At 41.4% G+C, this 18,792-nt stretch overlaps 1 protein-coding gene across 1 annotated transcript in view; it reads right to left on the bottom strand.

The window, feature by feature from the left end:
- GRIN2A (glutamate ionotropic receptor NMDA type subunit 2A) overlaps positions 1 to 18,792 on the bottom strand; it is a 366,398-nt gene that overhangs the window by 28,703 nt on the left and 318,903 nt on the right. The window contains exon 10 of the mRNA XM_054589568.1: positions 3,372 to 3,559. Coding sequence (XP_054445543.1) covers positions 3,372 to 3,559 — 188 coding nt within the window. The remainder of the gene's footprint in view (positions 1 to 3,371; positions 3,560 to 18,792) is intronic.

Below are 18,792 nucleotides of genomic sequence, written 5' to 3' on the forward strand. Positions count from 1 at the left end.
ATTCAGAATTGGACATGGCTTTCCGTGAAGATTATGTTAAGACGCCCTCTGGAGCAACGTCATTTTCTCTCCAATGTCTTTGCCTCCAGATGGTCTCCAAAGATGAAGCTGAGAAGACACATTTCCCAAACCCGACAGTCTGACCAGGAAAGCAATGAGCCAGAACATATTTATAAGAATCTAGATGCTCTGCCAGTACAAGAAACATGCCTGTGGCCTATTTAAATGTCTTTATTTTTTATTGTTTATTTGCCAAAAAGAGGGCATTTTTCCATTGTTTCCATGATACTAATTTGACCGTGTTATCACCAATGCAGTACTAAATAAGGTGTGTTGAATATAGAAGGGGTTGTGCGTGGATAGTGATAGCAATGATGAGAAAGATGAGTGAGAGGAAGATGGTGATGATGGTGATGGTGGTGGTATTGGTGATGATGATGGTGATGATATGTTAGCTAAGCTCTTTCTATGCATTGCCTCATTTCATCCTCACACCAACCTTATCAGGTGAATATTTTTATACTCATTCACAGATGAGGCTAAGAAAATCTCCTCTTTCACAGAATTATTTATAAATGGGACAATAGGCTTGGTTCACATACACAATAAATTACTCCTTCTTAAAGGGTCTTCAAATCTCAAGTGTTTAATTATTCAACTTGAAAAGATGTCTTAGAGAATTAAATATAACAGGAGTCTTACATTATTGACCCCCTTCTAGAGTAAGGTCCCTTAAATAGATGCTTTACCCCTGATTAGATTGGGGGCTTGCAAGCCCTCTGAGCTTCAATTTTCTCCTCTGTGAAATGGGAATAAGCAATATTTCACTTCATAAGGTTGTTATGAATATTAAAGAACACATGCAATGTATCCAGTATGATAATTGGCATATTCTATTTCCTAAATATGTGCTGTTTCATAATAGATTCTGCAGGAGTGACAGCAATGGTAGGTAGGAGTAGAGCTAGAATTCATTATTTGACAGCTATCTATCATATTTAAAAGTTTTCATCAAATGAAAACATTTCAGCACTAATCTCATCCATGTGCATATTTATTCATTAAAATTTTTTAAAAGATTTTATTTATTTATTTTTAGATAGGGGGAAGAGAAGGAAGAAGAGAGGGAGAGAAACATCAATGTGTGGTTGCCTCTCCTGTGCCCCTCAGTGGGGACCTGGCCTGCAACCCAGGCATGTGCTCTGACTGGGAATCAAACCAGCGACCCTTTGCTTCACAGGCTGGTATTCAATCCACTGAGTCACACCAGCCAGGGCTATTCATGAAATTCTTCACTGACCAGTTATCCATTATGTTCAGTATTTTGTGGTGTTTATTCCTATAAACAAGACTCTTGTTTACTGAGTAGTTCACCCCATGTAGAGTTGCTTAGGCAACCACTGCGGTAGATGGAATGATTAGCCCCAATTCTTCATCCCTCTCTGTGTCCACAGCCCTTGTCATATAACTCCAAAACTCCTCTCCTAAAAGGTAAAGTGTACTTCTGATCCCTTGACTTGAACTTGGCTATCTGACTTGCTTTAAACAGAAAGGTGTCAGTAGATGTGAACGTGATAAAGCAGAGACTTGAAATGTGCATGTGCAGTTAGTCCTTGTTTTGTGTGACTCTGACTTAGTGAAGAAAAGAGCCTGTCCTAGATAGCTGTTGACCTGTCAGCCTGAGACCCAGAGTAAACGCAGAGACCACACAGCTGATCTGTGGGCTTGCAGAGGGAGTAGAGTCACTGTAACCATCACAGCTTAAGGCAGATCTTCTCCACTCAACCTGCACTCCCATGAGCAAAACAAATGCTTATTGTTGTATGCCCCTAGTATTTCACAGCAATAGCTAGCCAGCACAGCCACAAAGCACTATTATACAGCAGAGAACATGGCTTGTGATCTGAGGAAGGTACAAACAAATGTCCTGTAAAGAATACAAAAAATCAGATGTTCTTATTTGGGAGTTAAATATAAAACACATTTACATTTCTTGATGGCACCATGAAAATCTAGGGTTCAATTCTTAAAGAAGACAGAGGAGGAGAAGCTGCAAGGAATTATGCACTTGGTCCAAATTCACACCAACCCTATGTACTAGCTTCTGTCCATTTCAATGCATCTGGTCACAGCAGTTGCCAGATTTTCCTCTCCTGGCTCTACACAGGCATAGCATATTCTATAGCCACTCTGATTGTAGCTACACCTAGTCCCCGACTACATCTTCTGCCCTATGTCATGAGTATCTGTACCCTACTCACACTTACTCAAGTTTTCAGTGTTAACCTGCCATCTCTGCTGGCTTTGTTTTTCACATCTCAGCACTGTCAATTCAAAGCAAAACGAACCTGCCATTTGAGTCACAAGAGAATTCTGAAAATGATGTCATGGAACAGGTTGTGATGAGATCACCAAGTAGGAGATAGAGAAGGATAGGTAGAGGGTAATGTTGCTGAAGACAGTTGACCCAGTTAGTTCTAAGGTTCCATGAATGCCATAATCCCATTAGACTATAATCCCCATGAGGGTGGAAACTTTTTTTTTTGCATGATATTAAGTCAAGGAGTGGACTGTAGTGAAAATCCAAGATTTCTGTTCCCTATTCTTTTTTTATTCTAGAAATTGCTTCTCTTTCATTTCTTCACAGGATAATAACAGATATTGTGTTAGTACAATATAACCTCACCTTTTATTCACTCCTGATGGGTCCAGGAAAGAGTCCTTGACCCAAAATGTGCCAAGAATTCTTCCTCTGGAATTTGGAATTTAGAATAGAGAGACTAGAGATGGGCACTAATTGTAAGCTGGTTATGTAATATCACTGCTCTAGAACAGTTTCCCATCTCCAGTACCACTAACACTCGGGGTCAGATAATTCTGTGTTTTGCATTATGCGGGGGGAGGCTATCCTGGGCATGGTAAGATGTTTGCCAGCTTCCCTCATCCCTGGTCTCTACCCTCTAGATGCCAGTAACAAACAATCAAAACTGCCTCCAAGTGCCCCCTGGGGGGCAAAATCTTCCTGCCTCTTGAGAACCACTGCTTGAGAGGACCTATGAATTCATGCCATTGCAGCCCCAGAACTGCCCTGGTTGCTGTTTTTCCTCTAAACCTTTTTGCTCAACTCTTTCCAAAATTCACTGAGATGGACAATTCTGCATCCTTAAAATAAATTCCTTTAAGAAATGTATCTATCTATAACTGATTCCATTATAAGAAACCCAAAGAGCTATGGTATCATGTGATAGGCACTCAATAAATAATTTCAGTGTTCAAGTTCATCACATAAAGATCCACTGGAAAGCCAATGAAAAAGCAGAAAGTGTGAGGGTCTCAAGTCCCCCAAAGTAGGGGGTCACCCAAGGTCTTACCATCACCCACAAACTGGAGCAGGGCCAGGTCTATCTGCCTCTTCCAAGGAGAGCCCTTCTGGAGGGCGATTCCATAGCCAGTGGTGGCAAAGATGTACCCACTTCCAATGGTCACCAGCTTGCAGCCTTCGTCCCGCCCAGCCTTGTAATTCAAGACTGCTGCATCATAGATGAAAGCATCCAGTTTCCTGCAATGACAAGAAACCAGGGAGTCATGGGAATGGTGGGGTACCATCTCAGGGCCCAGCTCCTGAGGTCTGATCGCACATCATGCACTTTATTTTGATGTTGGAGATGGTGACTCATGGCCACTCCATCCTCATCATAAAGGGATCTATTTTTAATGAGGAGATAAAAGCCAGAATCTTTTCTCTCCAAGTTACAAGAGGCAGCTAAATAAAGACATGAGAATCCTTACACCCAAGTGAGTAAACAGTTGAGTTTGCTGGTTTGTGAAGTGTTGCCTTTAGCACTCCCAACAGTGGAGAACAACAGACTATTTAGAAAGGTTGTATCAGAACAAAGTAAACTATTAAGGGGCAGGAGGATTCAGTTTTAGGCTGGAAGGTGAAAGGGACTAAATAAAAATAAACTTCCTCTCAAAAGAAACATGCTTACTGTGTATTTATATTATAAAAATGATTACACAATCATTTTTAGGAACCTAAACAATATAGAAAATATTAAGAATGTAATTAAAATTGTCCATAATCCCATAACTCAGAGGTAACTTCTGTTAACATATTGGTGAACAACCTTCCAAACTTATATGCGGGCACATACACACAGAGTCACACACATATACACACATCTTTTAAAACAGGGGTTGGCAACTTTCCTGTAAAGGTAAGATAATAAATAGTTTAGGTTTTGTGGGCTATATGTTCTCTGTTGCAATGACTCAACTCTGCTGTTGTAACACGTTATGGGCTGAATTGTGTCCCCCTCCCCAAAATTCATATGCTAAAGTCCTAACCCCCATCACCTCAGACTATAATCTTATTTAGAGATAGGGTCATTGCAGGTGTTAAGATGAGGGTATACTGGAGTAGGGTTCCTAATCTAATATGACTGGTGTCCTTATAAAAAAGGGGAAACCTGGCCGCAGACAGACAGGGAAAGTGCCACGTGAAGGTTGGAGAGAGGCCACCACCAGCCTAGGACCTACCAGAGGCTGGGAGAGAGGCTGGGCCAGATCCCTCCTTGGTGCCTTCAGAGGGAGCACGGCCCTGTCAACACCTTGACCTCAGACTCCCAGGCTCCAGGACTATGGAACAAACAATCTTGTTGTTTAACCCTCTCGGTGTGCGGTATGCTTTATAGCAACCCTAGGAACTAACACACAGCACAGAAGCAGCCATAGATAATACATAAATGAATGAATTCAGCTCTGTTCTGGTGAAAGGCTATTTACAGCAACAGATTGGCCCGTGGGCCATTGTGTGCCAACCCTTGTTTTAATCCCCCAAATATGATTATACCATGCAAAGTACTTCACAAATTGCTTTCTTTTCTCATTTCACACCACACATAGTGAACACGTTTCATGTGAATAAACAGCACTTTTTCTAGATATATTTATTTTTATTGAGGTATAACTTATAAGAGATAAAGTGTTAGATAAAATTTGACATAGGTACACTTCTTGGAAATCACCATGAAGATCAAGTATAGAACATTTGCATCATCCTAGAAGTCCTGTGTGTCCCTCTCGGTCAGCACCCCCAAAAAGGTGAGCACCATGTAACCCCCTCAATGGCATCCCTGTGCCTCATTCATTACCTAGATTTCTACTAGCAAATGTACATATTGTTTCCAATTTTTAAAGTTATTTAACAAGGCTGGAATTATCACCCTTGAACATAGGGATGAATACTCAATTCAAAAGTAGGTAGCAAAATGAAATTGGAGATTTTTCAACTTTCTGGCACTTTCTCAACTTTACTGCTTTTCTTTATTCAACAAGAAAACATAAAACAATGAAGCAAAGAAAAGTAAAAGTGGCAGGGAGTGGATGTAAATGCTGCACATTTTCAGAGACAGCTGCTGAGGACTCCCTATGGGAACAGAACTGTTTGGAAGCTTTACAGCTGCATTCTTCATTTTAAATTTGTTTCTGTGATGGTTAGAGATGGGGCAAGACTACAAGGCTGTCTCACCAACAGAAATATCCTGAAGCTTTTATCCAAGGCTATAGGGCTAGAAATGTGTTTTTGTATTCTGAGAGTATTCAAGGGGGATCAGGGCATCCAAGCAGAAAAGGAAGAAAACTGGGCGTTTTCAGTGGTGATGGCTAACCAGCACTAACAAATCAAGTGGAAACAGCCTTTCTGCACACTGGGCAATACTGAGACCTCTGGAAATAAGGGATGGGGAGTTTTAAAAGATCGGTTTGTGTATGATGGCTGTAGGGGGCATAACTGGAGCAGTGGACTAGCAGGTAGAAGGAAGCTGAGTTCTAGTCCAGAGTCACACAATGGTGCATCTTCAGGAAAGTCACTTCCTTCTTTTGTATGGTCAGTGGTCCTGCTGAGAAACTCACCAAGCTGTGGCATCTTATAATGCTACAAGCTAACAGTCACTTTCTGGCACTCTTCCTAGAGAAGTTGAGACTCTGGATAACATGTGTTTTCTGAAGACTTCAGGCCATGGATGACACTTGCCCTTTTGATGAAATGGGGTGTTTGCAATGCCCCTTCTTCACATATCAAAGTTACCATGGAGATACTGAGAGCCTGGGTTTTCTTAAGACTTTCTAAGCCTCCCCAACTCTCTTCTCTCAATTCCTCAACAAATAAGCATAAATACACACATATGTGTGCGCAGGGGCTTTCAGACATTAAGGCCATATATTGGTATTCATGGGGTGAAACTTGTTCCCATCCTGCTAACCCAGCACAGGCTGATGCATTTCTGGGATGGCAATCTAAAAGTGTACCTGGCAGCCACATGAGAAGTGTCCAACAGTGGTTTAAGTCATTAAGCACAGATTTCAGCAATTATTACCATATTTCATGACAAATCTTTTCAGTTGAAAGAAAAATATTCCCATTGTTAAAAATAAAAATTAAAAATTGCTGACATCCTCAAGAGTGGGATTTGTGGTCAAAGTGTTTGAGCAAGGAGTGGACAATATCTGATCTCTTTGAGCTGCTGGGAATAAAGTGAGGTTATATAAGTAAAATGTGTGCAGTGACAGGTGCATAACAAATGCTAAAGACACACAGATGCATCCCATCAAACTCAAGCTTTATGGCAAAGGGACTCAACTTCTGTGCATTCTATACGACAAATACAGGCCTACATATTTTAAATGTGTTATCTCATGTCAATTACTCCTTCTAGGTATGCACAGATTTACATACTACTGCCATCCCCATTGTGAGATGAGAAACTTGTCACTGAGAGGTAAAGTGACTCAACACTACCACCCAGCTTAGGAGTGTCAGAGTAGCATTTGGACTTAACACAGTCTGATACCAAAAGCCACAGAATAACCACTGCCACCACATGATCCATAAGACTTATAAGATAAACTAAAGTGGTTCTATTAGGAAATTCAGATTGGGTATTACAGCTATAAATCAAGCCCAATGATATGAAAAAGAAAGCAAGGATGAGACCAGAATAGAATTTGAAAAGATTTGGTGGGTTGTTCAGTGTCATGTGTCTCCTTCCCAACAGATGCATAGTTGTGTAAGGTCTGGAGTTACCCCACAGAAAATGCCTTTGGTCCATTTGTTCAGGAGACATTTAGGTGTAGATGGCCATAGTTTCTTGTTGAAGCTAAAGGTAAGGAAGAGGAAAAAGCCATCTGAAACTGAAGCCCAATTTAGACCAAAAGCACTTAGGGGATTGGAGTTGTGATTCCTGGAGACAGAGGGATATATTAGGCTGCTGTGTGGTAATTGGCAGCTCTGGGTTTGCAGTATCACAGAGATGAAGGCTGGCACTGGGGGAAACAGGGCCTTAGAACTCAGAGCGGTCAGCTGGATGCATGAGAGCTCACAGGTAAGGGACCCAGTATGCTTTTCTGCTCTGCCTTTTCTTCTCCTGTTTTTCAAGAAGAAATCATCTTTGTTCCTGCCTTCCCAGCTTCTGCTGAGGTCACATGGCTGTCACTGGCTAAGTGCTTCTCCTACTGGGCGGAGGAGGATCAAAGATCAGGATCAGAGACCTGTGATGGGGACAGAGCCCCTACCCAGCCCACTCTACTGCGGACAGAAGGCTGATCATTTCTCCAAACATTTGTGTCAAGTGAAAGGACACCTGGGCTCCCCAACGTGAGTGCTGAAACAGACCCAGAGCCTGAAATGAATGCAGTGCTGGCTTTGTGACATGGCCATCTTCCTGCGGGGTATCACAGAGGCTACGTGGATGTTGCCACCCTCTCCCTGTCACCAGCAGTCCTCAAGGAAAGCAAATGATTAAAAATGACAATAATTCAGAATGAGAGGGGGAAATAAGACAACTTTTCAGCAAATTTGCAAAGAAGCGAAGTTAGGAAGACTGCCACATGTGCCTCATACTACTTTAACCCAGAGTCTTCCTGCCCAAATTTTCAACAGCTTTTAAGAGTTGCTACAGCTTGCTGGAGTGCATAGATCTGATCCTGTTACTTAAGTTGGCCTTTCTTACACCCGCATGATGACCTGAAAGTTCACTCTAGCCCGAAGACTGTTTGTGGGCAAATCCGATCCCCCCGTCCCCCCCCCCGCCCCTCCCCCGCGCCCACCCCCGCCTGCACAAAGGAAGACCATAGTCCCTTTGAGAAAGAACCTAAATGTCAAGGGGCTTGCCATTTCCTAATCAAAAGTTTCTGGTTTTAGGTCTTCATCTCCTTATACATGTTTTCAGATGCTCTCTGGGGGGTCTCAGCATATTTAAAGGCTAATTTTATAGTTAAAGTTAATTATTCATTCATTAACATCCAACAAGCCTTTAACAAGATATTGACTTGTTCTGATGAATTAATGAAACCTTTGTGTGTGTGTGTTGGAGGTCTAGTCTAAAGTGTTACGGGAAATTAAACATCTCTTTGATGATAACTGAATGTCATTTTTTTAGGCCACATCAAAGCCTTTCTAGGGAGAGAAATACATTGCCCAGCAATTTAGGCCAGTCAGCATGTCTGGGCCACTGTGGAACAGTGGGCGAGGTTCACATCCACCTCTGTTGGCTCTATGAATGAGACTTAGTTCTGAGACGTCTCGCAGCTTCAACTTTCTCATCTGTGAGATGGTGAAATAGCAGCTCTCTCAAAGGCTGGCTTTGGATAGAGGAAAATGGAAGTGAAGTGTTCTGTAAATTGCAGATCCTGGTGCAAATCCAGGAGATTGTTGAGGACTTCAATGAAGATCAGTGAGGATTTCACAGGGCAGGGAAGCAATGGTGATGCAGGCCATCATCAAGTGCCCAGACACAGGGCTATCCGTGGGTTATGGGCATCTGTGGGCCCGAGAAGTGGTACCACTGAGGCATGACAACTTTTGTAAGTGCCTGTTTAGGCATGAGACAGTTACATACACAGAAACTATACCTGCCATCAGCACACAATAGTCTAAAACTGGCTTTAGGAAAGTGGCTTAGAATCACATTTTGACTCTAAGTTTGTGAATCCAAAGTTTAATGCATTTTCAATAAGGAAGCATTTTTCAGAGCAAAATCCGTTAAGCTAATTTAATTCCTAGATTAATGTCTTGCATAGCATAGTTAAATTGTTTCCCTTTTTTTTTTTTTTTTTGGAAACTATTTTCACTGCAATCAATTCTTTAGTGTTTAAATTTATAAGGCTTTGATTCATTGATCGACGTCTGAACCATAATAAATTCTACTGATTTATAACTTGTTATTTTTGCTTTTCTTTTGTGGTTATTATTTCCATCAAGTCCTATGCTCCTGGGTCAAAACTGTGCAGAGATCCAAAATTGGCCAAGATGATTTGAGTCATCTATGGATTTTTAGTCAATAACAAATTTCATCCTGTGTGCTTTTAGCTGTTATTAGTTTAATTTGTGTTAATTATTTCTACCAGTAAAAGTCACTGTGAATTGGGTAAAAAAAGAAAGGCTGATGGCTAATATTTATTTTTAACTGAGAAAATTCTGAGCAATTTTGTAGGACAGAGACAGAGAGAGATGCAGAGGCAGAGGGAGGATACAAGGGAGGGAGAGAGAGGGAGGGAATGATATAGATGGAGGCAGGCACAGAGTAAAACAGAAAGACAGTGAGAGAGAAAGAGAGATAGAAGGAAAAGAACAATAAAGAGAGTGAGGAAAAGCGATAGTAAGACTCAGAGGGGCAGAGAATAAGAAGGTGATGGACTTATAGGGAGAGAAAGAAAAAGGGAGGGAGGGAGGAAGCGGGAGGGAGAGAGAGAAGGAGGGAGAGGGGGGAAAGAAAGGGGGGGAAAGAGAGTAAGAGCAAACACAAGATGGGGTGCACACACTTTGCCTAATAACCTCAAAAACAGGGAAGAGTTAAAATGATACAGCAAACTCCTGCTTTGTTTCTGTTAAATTTAACATTAGACCCAAACTAACATGTCCAAAAAGTTGATAGATCATGTAATGCAGTCTTTTAATTTTTCAGACAGGGAAACTGAGGCCCAGAGGTCCCTGCACAAGGCATTCCACATTCTGTGATTCCAGAACAGTCTACTACTTGCTGAAGCAATGTGCCTTCAGGCATTCCTGCAGGGCTTCCCAAATCCAAAGGCAAATCCTCAGGTGCGATGTGGGGTCAGAGGAACAAGACATTGGAAGGTGGGCAAGTCTGTGTACCCCTCTAAGCCGTGATTTCCCCACCTAACCAGAAAGAAAACAATCTCTCCCACATGGTTATACACTGGTTGAAGGGATTTGCTATAAATTTTCTGTGAATTTGCTCCAAATTTTCTATGAATTTGCTTGCTGAATTTTAAAGCACTATGTAAATGTTATTCTTTCCTCACACTACAACTCATGTTACGACATAGGAAAAATACTGATTCCTTCTGGACTATAATTATTTTAGTGTCCCTTAGAATACACCTCAAGGGTTGGGATAAGAGCTGACCATTAACAGCAAATTTCAAGATGCATAGTGTATAATAAAGAATGCTCAAAATTATCTTCTTTGTTCAGACTTTTCATGAATGTTTACTATGGGCCAGACACTGTGCTCTTTGCCTTCATATTGCATTTAATCCATACAATGGACTCCTACCTGGAGGAACCAAACTTAGCATCATTTTGTAAAAGGGAAAACTGGAGTTTAAGGGGTTAATTCACTTGTCCAAGGTCCTACAGCTGGATATTTGCAGAGAGGGAATTCAAATTCAGGATGCTTAGCTTTTAAGCATCACATTATCCTGGTAGTGATAAATGATGCTGCTGAACCTGTCACACACCAGGACTACAGGACAGGGAATGTCACAGGCCAGAAAACATGAAAGAGATGATGAGAAAAGTCTCAGTGTTTTATAAAAACCCTATTATGTGTCAGATACAGTTGCTGGCTACTTTTCCTAAGTCAATTCACTCTCTTCTCAAAGGAATTTCAGAAGGCAGGCTCAGTAAGGATATTTAATTTGCCAAAGGTCACACAGTTGGTAATTATTAGAGCCAGCATAGGAAGTGAGGTATCTCTCACTCCAAAGTTTGTGTTCTGCACCAGAAGGCCACTCAGAAAATAAGTCAATCAATCAATCAATTGGCTAAAACAAGTTTCAAGAGAGTATGAATACTTTGATCCAGAAAATCTACTTTTTGTGATCATTCCTGCAGAGCTACTTGTGAAAGTGAAGAGGGGACTCATCAAGATTTTTAACACAACCAGCTGACTAAGATCCCCTGGAGGGAATTGGTTAAATAAATTGTGATGCATGCATACCATGGAATTGTTCCAGCAGCCAGAGGAAATGAAGAAAAAAGCACTTACTGATATGGAAGGCTCTTCAGAATATATGATTAATTGAAAATCAAACTGTGACATATTGCATAGTTTACCAGCACCCCACAGAATGAAATTTGATAATTATGTGTAGCCATATAAATATATGGAAATGCATGACAAAAGTCTAGGAGAAACCACATGAAATCAAATAGATAGCAGTGATTACATGGTAATGGGGTGGTTTGAGGTTGGAACATGGCCACAGCAATACTTACATATTTGTATTTTTTATAATGAGAATATATTTTTAATGAGAAACAATATAGTACAGTGGATAAGGGTACAGATGCTACAGCCAGTTCAAATCCCAGCTCTGAAGCTGACCAGCACTTGCCCAGACAAGTGACTTAACCTCTCTGTGTGACAATTTCTCTGTGGATACAAAGGAGTTGTTGGGTGCTCCAACCTCAGGAGCTGCTGTGAAAGTTAAATGAGGAAATATAGGTAAAGTGTTTATAACAGTACCTGGCACAGAGTGAGGACCACCAAATAACTGAGATTAAGAGGCGGGGATAGAGAAGGCACAGAAACCCAGCCAGCACAATTATCACATACATGTTCGCTGAGCATCAGGTAGGTATGGCATCACGCCCAAAAGCACCCACTCAGTGGAGCACCAAGCGCTGAAGTCTCGCCCTGCACCCACACACCAGAGGAGAGCCCACTCTGCCTGTGCTGAGGAGGGACATCTGTCAGAAGATGGTTTTGGGAAAACCACATTGTAACCCAGGTGACTGATGTGGGTTGAGGTGTCCCCTGAAAACTTCAGGACATGACCTTATTTAGAAATCAGGTCTTTGAAGAATTAATACTTAAGGATCTCAAAATGAAATCCTGGATTTAGGAGGGCCCTAAATCCAAAGACTTAGAAGAAGAATCTTTTATAAGATTAGGGGACACCCAGGGGAGAAGGCCACATAGAGACGAAGGCAGAGATCAGAATGATGCAGCCACAAACCGAGGAACATCTGGAGCTCTTGGAGCCTCTGGAAGCTGGACCAAGCAAGGAGGACCCTCCACTGGAGACTTTGGAGGGAACATGGCCCCGCTACTCGTTAAGTTTGGACTCCTGGTGTCTGGACTGTGAGAAAATACATTTCTATTGCTTTAAGCCCCCAGATTTGTGGTAACAAACTTCCAAGTTATGAAAGCCACAGGAAACTACTTCAGAGGGTAACCTGATAGGGTGATACCTGAGTTTCTATCACTTCTCCACTTGTATTTCTGTCAATGGAAGGAGACTGGAGATGCCAGCATAGGTGCAGATGTTCAGGGTTGGCCCCCACATTTACCGGGGGCTCTAAACAGTGTCTCAAACATGTGCTGAGGCCTCGATGGTCTGAGCTAGCCCAGCCCCAGGAAAGCTCACTTTTCTCCCTGCTGCTAGATCAAGACATGGGAAAAGGATGCAGGCTGACAGTTTAACACTGACCATTCTAGCACCAGGCCACTGGGAACTTGTTTACAATTTGCAAAGTGGAGATAGAAAGCACAGTATTGAGGTTTTCTGAATGTGAGCTGCTGATGGGCAAAAGCATCCACTTCCCTGGTTCTAGTTCCACCACCTCATAAGGAAGGGGTCCAACCCTTCCCAGGATGGCCCTCTTCTTAGCACAAACAGACTCAGCACACCAGGGGAGAAAGAGAGGTTGCACTGAGTTTGAATGCTGGCTCTGCCACTGGATTATCCTTCAGACAACAGGCTTCTTCTCCCTGAGCCTCAGTTTCCTCTTCTGTAAAATGGAAAGGATGCCCATTTGGTAGAGTTGAGTCAGGAGGAAAGGAGATCATATATTTGGAGCCCTCTGAAATGCTCAGCCATCACTAAGAAGGGGCCAGCCTTAAGGAGATGGAATCTCCAAGGACCTCCTGCTTCTTCAGTCTCCCCGGGAAGAACTTCCTAGCCAGGTGTATTCTACTATAAGAAATACATCCTTCTTTTGGTTTATTTTCCTCTGTGAGTTCATTTTTTTTCTCCATCTCAGTAGAAGGAGAAATATTACCCCTTTTTAAAACAGTCTAAGGCTTTCAAAAAAAAAAAAGACATTTTGAAGTATGAACAAAATGGCAGGCAATTAGAAACAGGCTAATTGTGCAATGTTATGGGAATATTCATACTTAATATTTTAAGATATGACTCCAAGTGTGGGGTCTGGAGCAAGTATGACCTCAGATAAGCTATTGAATCTCTCTGTGCCTATTTCCTCACTGTAAATGGGCATCATGATAGTCATTGTCTCATAGGGTTGTTATGAGGTTTAAAATGACAATGTAGTCAAAGCATTTAGAACAAACAGTACCTGGCACATATAGAAGCTCCCAATAAATGTTATTTGTTAGTTAGAAATACCGTACCTTGCTTAGCCCTAGCTGGGTTCCTCAGTTGGTTAGAGCATTGTCTTGTGCACCAAAAGGTTAGGGGATCAATCTTCGGTCAGGGCACATACTTGGGTTGTGGGTTCGATCCCCAGCTGGAGCACATATGGGAGGTGGCCAAGCATTGTTTCTCTCTCTCTCTCTCTCTCTCTCATATCAAGAAATACCTTTCTCAGTTCCCAAAACAACTCAGGTAGCTTATTCAAATTGCAGTAGAATAAGGTTTAAACATATGGATAAAGCAATTAGAGTTCAGTGAAACCAGAGGTGGAATGGTAGCTAAGGCCTTAGGTAAAGTCTGATAGCAGATATTCAGGACGTAAGCTCTTCGCAGTTGCTGAGGATCATAAATTAAGCTCTGAATTATGTAGCAGTCCAAGCAAAAGGAAAGCTGTAAGTAGTTTCAGGGATTGTGTTGTTCACAAGATAAAAGCATGCCTTATAGAGAAGAAAAACAATGCTGTGTGCAGCACAGAAGTCTGAGAAATGACGCAGGATGACATTCTCAGCAAATTGGTCTGCAATAATGGTATCAGCAAGCTTGCAAAAAAATGACTGTTTCTTGTAGGGCCCTCCAATGCCAGTCAAGGTATAATGAAATTGCAAAGCAGTAAAAGTTAATTAAAATTCCTCTTGCTCAACCTAGTAATTAACTGTGAAAACTGTCCAACAAAATGGTATGGATTTGACTGAGAAAAGTAAAACACAGACTTACATGCAAATTGATTTAATGTATGTAAACATGTGGGCAAATACCCAAAGGAAATGTAGGAATAAATGAAGAATTATGTTCAGAAGAAATGTTTTTCTTGATTATTAGAAGTAATACTTCTGTTGCAGAAAATTTGTTAAATATAATATAAAAGGATATGAAAAAGACCATAATCCTAATCATCTAGCAAGATCTCTAAGAAAGTTTGGATGTATTTGATTTTAGTCTTCATCCTTCCCTGCCCTCTTTCCTTCTCTCTCCATCTTCGAGTTTACAGAATTGAGATCTCACTTTATCTAATCCCACCCCCCTAACTTTTTCCATATTTAATGCTTTATGGGTAGCTTTGAAATTCTGTTACTATAGTTCTAATAGGGTTTAACAAGAAATAACTCCAGGTACAAAAGAAAATCTGATGTGTGTGCTTTCCTGAGCTTCTATTAAGGAAAAAAAAATTGTAAGTCCATGATGTGGCAGCAATTATTTTTGAGCTTTATTTGCAGTGTGGGGTGGATCTCAGAAACCAGGTCATTGTCGATTTGATGTTCTCTGGAGATGATGTTATTCCATTTAGGAGAACGGCTCACTGAACCCTGATGTCTATGTCTGCTTTAGAACTCAGCAGCTGAAAATTAACCCTCCAAGTTTGATTCTGCTTGACTGATAAAATACAGCTAATAAAACCTGCTCAAATGACATCCTTGAATTTACTCTGTTTAGCAACTAAACTTCATGAGTTTCCATCTTTCCACTTTCCTGGTCTACCTTTGCCTACACATTTTCTACGTCTCTGGATCAGTTTCTTTTGAGGATGGAAATGAGGATGCTGCGATCTTGTCAACTCTCAGGTCATCAATTAATAAATATATATTATGTAATGTATGGATATTATATACAATATTAAGTATGCATATATATGATTATAGCAAATATAAATCCTCAGTTTCCAATTCTCCTCTAATCTCTAATCTCACATATCCAACTGCCTATCGGCATTGCCCAGTGAGGAGGCAAGCCTAACTCTTATACTACTTAATAATGCTACGATGTAGTTACCCAGTTACATAGCCTGTTGGGTAATGAGTTAACCTTGGGGAACCTTAGGTTCTTTACCTTTTAAAGAGGATAACAAGGGTACGCAGCTCACAGGAGTGTTATGATCATAGGAGGGTTGTGAAGGTTAAATGAGATCACGCATGTGAAGCACTCAGGGCTTCATGTTACAAATTGTTAGGTTTTAATAAAAGCAAAGATGGTATAGAAATATGACAATGCTGTCCCAAAGGCACTTCCAGCTTAGAATGATCAAACCTATGCTCATGTTCCCCTCCACCTCCACTTCTCCTAAACTGCCCTTCCTCTTTCTTGTTCTATCCGTGCCAGAGAGAGAACGCCACCTCTCAATATTCAACTAATTAGCTTCTCAAAGCCCATGCACTACCTGTATCTGAGTCACTACAAATGTTAATAAAGACATGGACTCCTGAACCCCACAGGCTTTCAGGATCTGTGCTCTCAAACAGGGATTCAATGTTCACCTTTTCTGTGAAGACAGTTCTGGCACTTGCAAGTAAATGGGACCAATCCCCTCTTTTTATTTTTATAGACACATCATTGAGTACAATTTGAACCTTGAAAAAATAATGCTTATTGGTGAAAAGACAACTTTGTCTCCTTATTCTTCTCTCAAACTACTCAATGTAAAGGAAGCTGAAGATGCTTATCTGTTTCCCAACAATGTTGAGCTGGGAAATAAAATCACAATGGGAACTAGGGTGCCGGAGGGCTAAAGAATGATGCTTCTAAAAGAAATTGGGATTTTTTTCAGAAATTTTTATACACCTAAGTGTACATACAATCAGTTAAAGGAACAAATCATCTTACTGTGTCTTGAAATATGAGGCTCCTTGGAGTCCTAGGGATGTTGATAGTTTTCATTTAAATCTGGCATAAGTGCTATGCTTGCAGTTTTGCCCACTTGCCAAAACTTCTTGGAGAACATTGGCTCCTGATGACTGAGCATTTGTAAATCTAAATCTGTCTCCACTCATTTCAGCTTCAGTTCACTCTTCTAGAGCAGATGTTCTAAAATCTGATTAGCACATAGCAGAACCAACTGAAGAGCTTGTGGAAGCATGCAGATTCCCAGGCCCTGTCCCAGAAAACCTGATTCTATTGGCTAGTTGCATTCAGGATCAAGATTTTTATTAGCAGCCTACTGATTCAGACATACTCAGACTAGGATCTGAGAAACATTGGTCTAGAAACTTGGGGTCACAAACAGCTTATCCACCTTTGGTTCTATTCCTTAAAAATCCTACTTCTGTCAATGTTTGCACATCAAATCTTCTTTTCTCTCTGATTTACACCATAATTTCTGGAAACTGTATCTCTGTTTATTATAAATTTCAATTAACAATGAAACTGAACAACTTAGTTTCAAGTTTCTCACTGCCTATGCCCTTCATAAAGCAATTTTGGATGCCAGAGATGAGCATTTGTTTGATTTAATCTTTCTATGCTGTCTCAATAAAATGGGTTTATTGAACCCCTTTAGAACAGTACTTCTCAAAGTTTAGCATGAATCAAAATCATCTGGAGCAGGGGGGTAGGGGATGCTTGTTCAAATGTAGATTTATAGGCTCCATCACTGGAGAGAAGGTTCTGTGTTGGGCCCGAATACTTTCATTTTAACAAATGATACAGATAGGGCTAGTCCACTGGCCAGGTTTGGAGATTCCCAGCTTTTGAGCCTTATTCTAAATCCTTTGTGCAAAACTGACAGCACTTTATATATGTAGTACTGTGGCAGGCAGTTAGACAGACCTGAGCAGAGCAAGGGCGATGGAGCTGGTGAAGAAGGCCACCAGGGTGGAAAGCCCTAGGTGTCCAGCCATGAGCGAAACTGGGAAAACAAGAAGCTTGCCCCAGGGTAATCTTTGCTCCCCTGGCATATCACTGGTCAGTGGTTTAGACCCCCTGACCTTTCCTCCTTAGAGATAACATCTAGGCCTTAGTTGTATTTCAGTCCAGGACCCAGAAAAGCAGGAAAACTAGAGGAGTGAATCCTCAGCTGCCTCAGGACCAGCTGTACTGACTAATGACTGCCCTGAGCTGGCTCTGACCAATCCTGGAGACCAGGACCCTGAAAGGACACACCTAGAAAGGTGATAAATATTCTATTGAAAATCCTCCCCAGGGGACCTCATCTAAAGTCTCCACCCTTAAAAGCCCTTAGGACAGAGGATCCAGGGCCTCTCCCTCCTGGGAGCAAACTCAGGCCTTTTCCCCTTCTCTCCCCCCCCCCGCCCCCTTCTTCTCCCAGGAACGTTTTCCTTGCCTCTGTCTTTCTCCTAGGCTCCAAATGTCCTCCTTTTGCCTCTGTAACTTGTTTCCTGAGCCCATTTCTTCCACTCACTTCTACCTCTATGACTTTCTAAATAAACTCTCTCTTAATACTTTCAATTTTGGCTCTAATTCTTTCCTATCCAGGACTCAAGTACTGAGGGTGCTGAACCAAGACCCAGTCTGGCCCTGCATGCCTAGAACCTGGTGTCATTTTCCCCACCACCTACAGTCTGTCTGGATTTCGAATTTTGGAAAGTTTTAAATACATGTTCAAGTGTTCAACATGAATGAGAGAATCTCAAAACTATTTTTAGAGATCAGAGATTCCAGCCCTTTCATTATTTAGATGGGGAAACTGAGGCTTAGAGAGGTAACACAACTTGTCCAAGGCAACAGCTTGCTAATGATAGAGCCAACACTCAAACCAAGCTGGCACTTTCATTCACCCATAATCCAAAGCCCCCCTTGTGTTCCAGACTCTTCCGGGAAATTACAGTCTATAAAGAAGCCACCCTATCTTACTGACACTGGTGTTTATGCATGTGCCTTGCTGGGCAGCAGATGAATTCACTGAGACTTGTGGGTAAAGGGGTGGGATCTGACAGACAAGCTACATGCTCTGAGTTGTCTAAGTCAAGGCTCCCTGGAATTTAAGCTAATAGAGGAATTAACAATTCAGGAGCATGGGGGGCATCCACCTCTACCTTCCAGAGGGATGGAAACTTCTAGAGATGCTGTATACAGTGAGGGAGGGAAAGAGCTATTTTTTAAAGATAGTGGTGGGTCCATGAGGAGTTTATTTTACTATTTATTATTCCTTAGACAGTATACCCTCATTATATTTACTTTGCAAAATTATTTTATAATACATTTCATATTTTAAAATAATTATTTCCTAATAAAAAGTTTAAAAAGGAAATGATGTGGGAGGGAACACAAAGACCACTAAATGTGGCAAAGCTGACACTTGAGAGACAGAAGTGGGAGGTGAGCAGACATGATCAGCACAGTTTGTCTGATCTTGTGCTGTTCTGCAGTGGTCGTTTCCAA

Source organism: Pteronotus mesoamericanus, unplaced genomic scaffold, assembly GCF_021234165.1.
Source record: "Pteronotus mesoamericanus isolate MK-2021 breed Mesoamerican mustached bat unplaced genomic scaffold, CSHL_Meso_final scaffold_167, whole genome shotgun sequence".
Classification (NCBI taxonomy): Eukaryota; Metazoa; Chordata; class Mammalia; order Chiroptera; family Mormoopidae; genus Pteronotus; species Pteronotus mesoamericanus.